This window comes from Ursus americanus, chromosome 11 (genome assembly GCF_024610735.1).
Source record: "Ursus americanus isolate L20-20 chromosome 11, mUrsAme1.1.p, whole genome shotgun sequence".
Lineage (NCBI taxonomy): Eukaryota > Metazoa > Chordata > Mammalia > Carnivora > Ursidae > Ursus > Ursus americanus.
This window is the reverse complement of record NC_142137.1, coordinates 72,557,430-72,567,451: the sequence shown is the minus strand read 5'-3', so window position 1 is coordinate 72,567,451 and position 10,022 is coordinate 72,557,430. Positions and strand designations below refer to the sequence as shown.

Sequence of the window (10,022 nt, the reverse complement as noted above, 5' to 3'; positions counted from 1 at the left end):
GGAGAAACTTAGGTCTTGGGAAAAAATACATTATTTTCTTTCTGATCTGTAATTCCATGTAGAATGAGATCCATTCTCCTGCCAATTCAGCAGTGTGAGGACGGCATTGGCTGAACCCGAGGAGGTGCCCCACTGGTCCTGGGGGCCCACAGTTCCCCTGGTCATCTCTCCCAGGGCCAGGGAGCCCTGTCCCCTAAGCCCATCTGTGGAAGGAGAGAGGAGAATACCTCTGTCACCTGTCTGCCTGCCACCCAATCACTAAACACTTTGGAGCAGAAGGGCTTGTTGCTTCATCTCTAATAGTTGGTAATACCAAAACCTGGATTGCCACACATCTGCCTCTAATTTATAATTAAGGGAATGTGGGGAATGCTTTTCCAGTCCTGGGTCAATGCTTTGATATCCTTAGGCAGTGTGGGCATTTTCATGTCAATATTTCTAGTTATGGTCAGATGCCTAAATACTGTGAATGTTGGAGAGAGAAAACCAGGGAACATTTGTTATTTTTTTTCCAGGTCAAATCCAAATGCTTCTATTTACAGACCCACCTGAACAATGCTGGAGTCAGGGCAACTTCATGCTTTCCAAAGCATTCGCCCTACAAAGTGTCTGACCAGCATCAGTGGACATGAAAGGTTGTGTGCTCAAATTTCTCCCACACACTGTCTAGCCTTATTATCACTTCATCCCTGAGCTGGGCAACAGTGAGGGGCTGTCTGAAGTCGCGTCTGAGAATCGCAGCCACCATGCCAGGACACTCAAATCCTCCCTGGCTGGAAGAAATTTAAATAGAATTACAGTTTTCAAAGATAGGAAACTTAGAGATTTTTAGCTTTTCTTCCCTTGACACATGGCATAGCCTGAGGAAAGAGCACAGACTGCAAACGGATATGCATTTACATTCTTCTACTCTGCTAACTGATCATGGCCAAGTTATTTTACCTCACGTGATCTCATCTCCCTACAAGGAAAATAACTAAACGATAATTTAGTGACTGGCACCTACTATGCGCTAGAACGCGCGAGGCGTTCAGAGTACAACCTGAATGTCTCTAGAAGATGCCCAGCCAAAGACCAGTTGCCTTTTTTGCTCCCCAGGCTTTGGCAAAGTATTCGAGTATGAGGGTATTTTGATGTTTCTCAAATGACAGAAAGTGTTTTAATTTAAAAAGTAAAATAGGGGCGCCTGGGTGGCACAGCGGTTAAGCGCCTGCCTTAGGCTCAGGGCGTGATCCCGGCGTTCTGGGATCAAGCCCCACATCAGGCTCCTCCACTATGAGCCTGCTTCTTCCTCTCCCACTCCCCCTGCTTGTGTTCCCTCTCTCGCTGGCTGTCTCTATCTCTGTCGAATAAATAAATTTAAAAAATCTTAAAAAAAAAAACTAGGAAGATTTTAAATAAATAAATAAATAAATAAATAAATAAATAAATAAATAAATAAAATAAGCCAGGAAACCTGGTAGTCCCCATTCAGGAAGGCGCGCCGGAGGGGGCGGGGCGGAGGGCGGGGCCGGGTGGGGGTTGCCCAGCAGCGGAGGACCCCGCCCCAGCGGGGGAGGGGCCTCGAATGTTTGTCGGTCTCCCCGGTAACTGCGGCCTCACTCTGCGCCGCGGCCCGGAGGCGATGGCGGGGTGCTCGGAGCCCGAGCGTAAGTGCGCGCTGAGCGCTCTGTGTTTGCCGTCTGAGGTCTGTTGGATGTGCGATTGCGCAGAACCCCAGTGGCTCCGAACCCAGTGTGGATAAGGAAAACCTTTCTGGGGGCTGCACCTCAGCCTCGGGTTACCAGGGTCTAGGTCTGGGGATGCGGTGCCGCCTATGAAAACCTACTAGTCACACTCAAAGGAACCAGGTCGCGTGTTCACACGTGTGTACGCACGTGTGTGTGTGTGCACGCGTGCGTGAGCGCGGGCATGCGTGTATGTCCTCTGGGAGGAGGAGGGATGAAGGGGAGCTTTCCAGACGCTGTTGCGAGTGTTCTTTCTAAAACGCCGCCTACTGGGGGGCTCGCTCGCTGGCACGCCGCCACCCCGCAGTCCTCCCGGAGCCGCCAGCCACAGGAGAGCTGTCGCCTTTATTTAGCTTCCGGCCCGCGAAGGCGAACCCGAGGCAGGGGGACTTCACCCGGCTCTTTTGACCCCGAAGCCGTCACTTTCCCACCACTCCGTGGCCTGCAAACGGGATTGTTGGTGCAGAGGAATTTTGAGTTGAGAGGCTTATTGGATTAAGCAATATAGTCTGAATTATAACATATTTTGAAAGAAATTCCATTACCTGCGAGTGCATCGCGCACTGTCCTGCGCGCCTTGCTTACTGGGCAGGTGAGAGCCCGGCCTAGACTGACCCCGGAGCCCTGACTCAGTCCCCCCTCGGTGAAGTGAGGGTGCTGAGGGCACTCCTCTCCCGTGACTTCTCAACCATGGCTCCTGTTCCTCCTGCAGTGACTCCACTTGCTGCCGGTGTGTATGGAAACCCCTTTTCTGCAAAGGCTCTGAATGCTCACGTCTGTCTGGTCTCCGGGCATGTGGTCTAATTGATTTTCCAATCATGCTGTTCTAGCGCTTTCGAAGTTCCTCTCGGCTCCCGGTGGCTTCCCCTGCGCGGTGAGGTCTTTCTCGGGCCGTGCATGTCATCCATTCCTCAGTGTTGCGCAGAACACTTGTTTCTCTCTGTGCCGAGTGGCGTTTGGGTAGCGGGAGGTGAGCGGGGGGCGCTCACAGACCTGGTCCTGTGTGCACAGAACAGCTCGGCCCATTTCTGCCTTGCGACGTCTGTGTTCGTGGTACTCAGCTCTCCAGAACTGAGGTGACTGCGCGCCCTAGGCCCAGAGTGCAACAGGGTGGTTGGAAAACAGAAAAGGGTCTCGTCTTCTTTTGCTATTTCGTAATAAGTACATATTCTGTAAATTAAAAAGCAGGAGGAAACCTCAGTTGCCGAATAAATCCCTAACAAGTACATCGGGTGCAGTGCGAAGGTAAGCACCGCGCAGCCGCGGGGCCCACGCACCCGCACCCCAGCTATGCAGCGGTCGGCGGAATACTTTTACAGTCTTCCAGCCTTGGGAGGTTGCTCTTTCTTTAATATGCAAGTAAAGAAATGAGCCTCTGGTCTGTGATGTTGGGAGGTATCACTGCATTCTTCCATGTGGGATCCCTGGGGGAGGGGGTCGTAGTGTGCTGTGTCCCCCCACCCCGCCCTCGCTGCAGGGCTGGCTCTCCCTGAGTTAAGTCTACTTAGCCGGTTTCCTGCCTCTTCTGCGGACCGCGAGCCCTCCCCTCACTGTCATCATCGCCCGCCCTTCCAGTCCTGGGAAGCACCGCGCCTAGTTCCACACGCTGTATTTGTTTTCTTCTGCTGCTATCGCAGATGACCACGGATTTAGTGACTCAAAGCAAACCAAACTTATCATTGCCGTTCTGTAGGGCAAGAGTCTGGGTTCACTCTGCGGGGCCCTGCCAGGGTCTCACTGGGCTGAAATCAGGGTGCCAGCTGGCAACCTTCCTTTCCCAAGCCTCTGGGACAAAATCTCCTCCAGGATCACTCAGGTCGTTGGCAGGACCCATTTCCTTGCAGCTATAGGACTGAGGTCCTGTCCTTGTGGCTGTCAGCTTCTGGATGCCTCTCTCTAGTCCCTGTACGTGGGTCCTCTATCCCAGAGCCCCTAATGGCCATGGAATCCTCCTCTCACTCAGAATCTCTCTGACTCCCCTTCTGCCACTTCTCCCTTCTGACCCCAGCCAGAGAAGTTTCTCTGCTGTGGGGGATCCATGTGATTAGATTGGGCCCACCCAGGTAATTCTGCAAAATCTCTTTATTCTAAGGTCATAACTTTAATGAAATCTGCAAAGTCCCTTTGCCAGGAACATAGAATTAGGTGGACCCATTAATCTGCTTTCCATGTCCAGCCACTTTAAGATAATTAAGGTAAGGTGTGTTTTCCCTTCTCAAAGAGCATCATAGATGTGTGCTTCTCCCACGGCTCCTACGTTCTCTCTATCACGTAGCTCATTCCCTACTGGACTTTCACATTGCTACTGGGGAATCCTCTGAGGGAGACAGCAGTGTGGTACAGAGTAAAAATTTCCCTTATTATTTAAAATTCTAAAAATATGACTTCTTTTCCACATTTATTCATGAAACAAAACAGTTACTCTTGGTCTTTTTTTGAAGATGCTGATGTTAATAAAACACTGTTTCTTCCCTTGAGAAAAAGTAGAAATCACAGGGGAAGAGTATTACAGTTGGTAGCCAGTACAAGGCCATCTGCAGAGTTCAGGAAAGAGAGCTTACAATCTTGAGAAGAGTTTTCAGCATCCTACAGGTGATTAACATGGGGGAGGGCCAAGCAGCCAGAGGATCTGCACAGACAGAAGGCACCCCGTGTGGATTCTATTAGGAATTCAAGCACCCAGCCTGGCTGCCCTGCTCCCCAAGGCTCTGGGGCTCTCCTGTGGCCACACCTGCCCCACAGGGCAAGGAGTCTGTGGGGCCGGGGATTATCCTGCTCTTTTCTTGCCTCTAACACATGCCACAGGGTTGTTTGCTGACGGAAGTCCGGAGGTGAGGGAGACAGCCCAAGAAAATGTCCGTGGGATTCCAAGGTTCCCTGAGATCACATAACATGGGAGAGTGACTTGTAATAATTCATTAAAGACCTACTGCTTCTGTCCCGGAAAAGATGAGCCACTAAAAACAATACCCTGTGTTTAAAAATGTCAAATGCTGATGTTTGAAATTTTTGTTAATTTAAACCTAGTCCAAAAAACTTGTTACTATGTCTTATCAATATCTATTCAACATTGGTTTAATTCAACTTAAAACAAATTTGTTTCCCAATTATTTGATAAAGAATCACATTTTCCAATGAATTATTTTGAACTTTTCTGTTCTTTTTCTGCTTGAGATGGTGGGATATGCAGATAACAAACAATGTTTTCAGGTAGAAAAAAAATTAAATTACTTATTGCCAGTATGGGATCCCTGATACATATTGTAAGAACTTGGCAGAGAGAAATGGAATCCAGATTCTCTAAATCTAGTGAAACAAGTCTTGTTGCAATTTAAGGAAAAGTATTCTAAGTAGGAAAATTATTTTGCTAATTTTCTGATGGTTTCAAATCTTTTTTATAAATAAAATAAACAAAAGATAACACAATAAATGAGCTGTCTCCTCCCACGTTTCAAAGAGAGTTGGAATAATGCATGTGATAGTGAATTTTAGGTGTCACCTTAGCCAGGCCACAGTGCCCAGATATTTGGTCACATTTCATTCTGGATATTTCTGTTGAGGATGTTTGTTGGGCGAAATTAACATTTATGTCAATAGACTTTTTGAGTAAAGCAGATTGCTCTCTGCAAGGTGGGTGGACCTCATCTAATCAGTTGAAGGCCTTGGTAGACTAAAACTGGCCTCCCCAGAGCAAGAGGGCATTCTGTAGCAGAAAGCCTTGGGCAGAAAGTGGGTATCCAGCATGCTGGCCTACCGTGCCTATTTTGGACTTGCCAGAGGTCATAACCATGTGAGCCAATTCCTTATAACAAATTTCTTTATATATTCTCTCTATATATACCCTATTGGTTCTTTCCTTTGGAGAAGCCCAACAAATACAGAGTGTATTTAGTCCCTTTGTTAAGTGTTTGTGCCTTTGATGAATTATAATGATTAACTGTCTTGAAAAATGGTTCCATTAATATATTAACATTTTATAAGTGGTTTCTTTGAAGCAGTAAGCTGATCAATAGGGACAAATTCTCAAGAATCCCACTGCTGGAAGTATTTTCTCTAATATCTGACCACACAGATGGGAAAGGATGATTTGTCTCTTCATGGGACCATGCAAGGAGAGACTGTGCTCTGGGCTTGGCAACCTCCCTGAGATGGAGAGAACTCTGGGATGGCCCAAGTTCCCCTGACCTCTGGTGTATACTTGGCATAGTCCCCGAGACTTTGAACATGAAGAGAGTGCTCTGTGATTGTGCTGTGTCCCACGGCACCAGTGACTTCAAGACAGGTAGCATGTTGGGTGGGCCTGACCTAATCACATGAAGCTGGTCATAGAGGAGGGTCAGAGGTTGGGGGCACGAGAAGTATGTGAAGGGGACTCAGGGATAATGGGGTGCGTGTGTTCAGGGATGAGGACAGCCACTGGGAGCTTAGAGTGACCCCTACCAACAGCCAACCAGGAAGTGGGGACCTCAGTCCTACAACCACAGGGAGTTGGAGTATGTCAACCACAGAAATAAGCCTGGAAGCAGGTTTTCTCCCACAGCTTCCAAGACCTCACCAGGCCCACCTTTTGGTATCCATGCTATAATATCCTGAGTGGAGAACCCAACCCCTTCATGCTGGGGTTTGGACCCATAGAACAGTGAGCTAATACATGGGTTTGAAGCTACTTAGTTTGTGATAATTTGTTACACAGAAATAGAAGCTGTTTTACGTCTTCATATTCTCTGGGCCTTTCTTTCTTTTCTTAGGTGAAAACAGAGGAAATCACGTGTCCTGATTTATTGTCATTACTTCAGACATGGATTGGTCAGGGAAATGGGTTTGGATGTGGCATGGGTCCCAGAAAGTGCTTCCCTGCTAATGAAATGAGAGAGATGATCCAGCAGTTTGGGTAAAAATGTTGTATTTAGGAACCAATTCTGCCACTTGTGAGGTGTCTGGACTTGAGCGGGTCCCCATAACTCCTTCTCGGCTTCCCTTTTACAAAATGGGGACAAAACTGGTTATAGGTGGAATCATTGTGAGGACCAGCAGGTGTGACAGGGCTATGGGCCTGGGTAATGCCCGGTCTGTGGGAGTTCAGAATGGCCCTCGAGGGGGTGGGGGAATGGGATAGACTGGTGATGGGTAGTAAGGAGGGCACGTATTGCATGGTGCACTGGGTGTTATACGCAACTAATGAATCATCGAACTTTACATTGGAAACCGGGGATGTACTGTAAGGTGACTAACATAATATAATAAAAAATCATTAAAAAAAAAAAAAAAAAGAATGGGCCCTCGAGGGCTCCAATGGGCCTGCTTTACCACTCTTCTGCCAGTGCCCTTCCCAGCTCACGTGACACATGGGGACAGAAGATCTGCTTATTCATTCCTCCAGGGTTCTCTGGGACGGTGATGCTGTGGGCTAGCTACTCTGTGGCCTCCTCATGTTGAAGTCAGGGACAACTCACGTTCTACCAGAAGCATTTCATAAGGAGTTACCTGTCCTAGAGTCCTTTCCTGAAAATAGATGCCATTTATGGAGTCTCTGTTCCAGGCCAAGGGCTCCTTTGCCAAATGTGATTCCATTTAGCTGTCAATCAATCCTTTTGAGTAGGGTGGTTATCCTGATCTTGCAGAGGAAGAAACGATGATTCGGAGAGATTATGTAAGCTCTTTGAGAGCACATGGTTAGGACACAGACTCAAAAAGCCAGGTTTTTACAGTTTTATGTCCTGGACCATGTGCCCAAGTGGAGCCCTACCACCAGGACATATGAGAAGCAGGGCTCTTTGTGGAAGGAGCTGGGTTCCCCATCAGCGTACCCACAAGTTTTACTCTGTGGCTCCTTATCTTCCTACAAGTGGGCATGGGAGGAGAAGGGGTGACTGGCTCAGCAGTCACTGAGGACTTTGGTCAGGGACTCTGGGACATGTCAGTACTAAGAGAGAAAGAAAAACACCTGTCTTTACTTCCTAGGGGTGAATGGCTGTAAGCGCCATCGTTACGAATCGTAATTACACAGTTAAGCTTTCCTTTCAGAACCTTTGCTACTATGGTAAGAAACCTGTGTTAAATCAAAAATCTCTTCCTCCTCCTTCCTGGCTTTGAAGGGCCCTGGACTCACTCCCTCCCTCCCTCCCTCCCTCCCTCCCTCCCTCCCTCCCTCCCTCTTTTCCTCCCTTCCAGATTTTATTTTTAAGTAATCTCCACACCCAACATGGGGTTTGAACCTATAACCCCAAGATCAAGAGTTGCATGCTCTGTGGCCCGAGCAGGCCAGGCATGCCTGCAGGGCCCTGGGCTTCCCGACCAGAGCTGCACACCATGCATATCTAGCAGCCCCCCGTTTGCAGCCAGGCATGGGCTGTGCGCTGTTTTCCGTCTGTGTCTGTCGGCTCCTCCTCTGGGAATGGGCTATGTCAGCTCAGCAAATGCACATAGCTGTCTTATTGTCTTATTATGGAACTAATATTCAATAATCTGGTTATCTTTTCTGACCAGTTTACGTGAGGTGGAAGCACTGCGAGGTGCAAGGTGATAGGAATTTATGCAATCTAACAAAACTTCTGAACAAACTTCAGAAAGATCACAGAGATGACATCTGTCTCTACACCTCTGGGCACTTGAATTCCAATAAGCTCTACAGGCCTCCTGAGACAGTCCTCTATCACTGGCCCAATGCCAACAGACCAAAAGGGGAAAAAATCTTCAAAGTAGAAAAACCACCTGATAAGAAGATTGCAAAGATGAAAGATGCTTTGGCTTATTTTACCATCAATACAGCTCTGAGTCCAAAAGATGCCCAGACCACACCACTATTCAGGTATTTGAACCCTCTGGAGCATATTTCCCGGACTTCAGAAGAGGACTTCATTCCAAGGAAGGCTCCGGGAAAAGAGGCGTCTCCAGAACTACGGAGGAGAGAAGAGCTGAGATTGCCAGAGATGAAGGTTCTCAAGTACAGAACAGTGGAGTCGAGCCGTCGGTGTGTGATGTCTCCCCGACCCAAGGATGAGTACCGGTACGTCAGCTCCTACTTAGCTGGCATAACGAAGGCAGACAAGTATAAGAAGTTCCTGTGTTTCCAAAAAGAAGTTCTTGCAAAGCAAGATCTCATGAAGCACGATTTCACGGGGAGCAAGGCAGCGATAAACCATGAAAAGAAGTTGGAGCAGGTAAGGAGGGTAATTTTGCAGTGCTGTGGGCCCACTGCTGTAGTTCCAGGTGTCTAAATGCTGGGTGGAGACCCACATTCAGGCACCTCCTTTACATTTCCAGGTAGAGAGTAGTGTACCTACCAGTTGCTGAGAACATCTGACATGATGTAGATGATAACAGGGAGAAGTAAAGGAAGGCTAAGTCTGGAACCAGGTCAGTTGGAGGTGACTTCATAGGCAGAGCGTCAGATGCTGCCTGGCGGCTGTGGTACATACTATGTTCATGGATAGCAGACACATCTGAGAAAAGGTTTGCCTAACTCACCATGGAAGCATGTGCGGGGAGAGTGAGGCGGGAGTAGACAGTTAGGTAACGTAGGTACAATCTGCCTGGAGTCATCCCTGTCTGTGGAAGGTGGTTAGCGTGATGGGAGGAGCTGTGAGCCGTGCATAGGGACTTGGATGTGATGCAAGGGTGAGAATGCAGGAAGGGAAGAAATAGCAGCGTACCTGAGAAAGAACCAAACCTGATGAGGGTTTTGGCTGAGAGGACTAATGGAAAGAGGAAGACCCTGGGGGACACTGTGGACGCAGTGAATCCTCGAGGACAGGGTGGAAGGGAGTGAATAAAGAGAACATAGACCAACACCTTTGACAACCGTGCAATCTGACCTCCTCACACTGCTTGGAGGGAATCAGGTGCACCTTGGTTTGCTGCCTGGCTCTGCCTAGACCCAACTCGGGGGGAGCTGGACCCTCTGATAGAAAGCCCCGTGGCAATTCTCATTCCTCTACCCGAGAAGCTGTTTGGAAAGGAAAATGAAGACACCCTGAAATAGCTCGTTCTTTTTTTCCACCAGGAGCTCCAGAAAGTGTGCGTATGTGACCCTCAGCAGTTCAATAGGCTCCACGTCTTGAGAGAAGTCTTTGACGATATTTGCAATAGTTCTCTGATATTTGGTGATATCTTGAAGGAAGTTAAGGTAATAAAAAATGTTTATTTCCCACACAACCACTGAAAGCCACACATGATGTTCTGCACACAGGATCGCAGTTCTCGCAGAAATTCTGCCAGTATCATGGCCTCCCTCCTAGAGATGACGAAAATCACTCGCAGACGCAAAGTAACGTGCACAGAGCCGCATAAATCACA

General features: G+C 48.2%; 1 protein-coding gene across 1 annotated transcript in view; it reads left to right on the top strand.

Annotated features, from left to right (window-relative positions):
- The first annotated feature begins 1,624 nt into the window (after nt 1-1,624).
- Nucleotides 1,625-10,022, top strand: part of C11H6orf118 (chromosome 11 C6orf118 homolog) — a 31,845-nt gene continuing 23,447 nt past the window's right edge. Inside the window, exons 1-3 of the mRNA XM_045805488.2 lie at nt 1,625-1,649; nt 8,214-8,887; nt 9,730-9,852. Of these exons, the coding sequence (XP_045661444.2) occupies nt 1,625-1,649; nt 8,214-8,887; nt 9,730-9,852 (822 nt within the window). The remainder of the gene's footprint in view (nt 1,650-8,213; nt 8,888-9,729; nt 9,853-10,022) is intronic.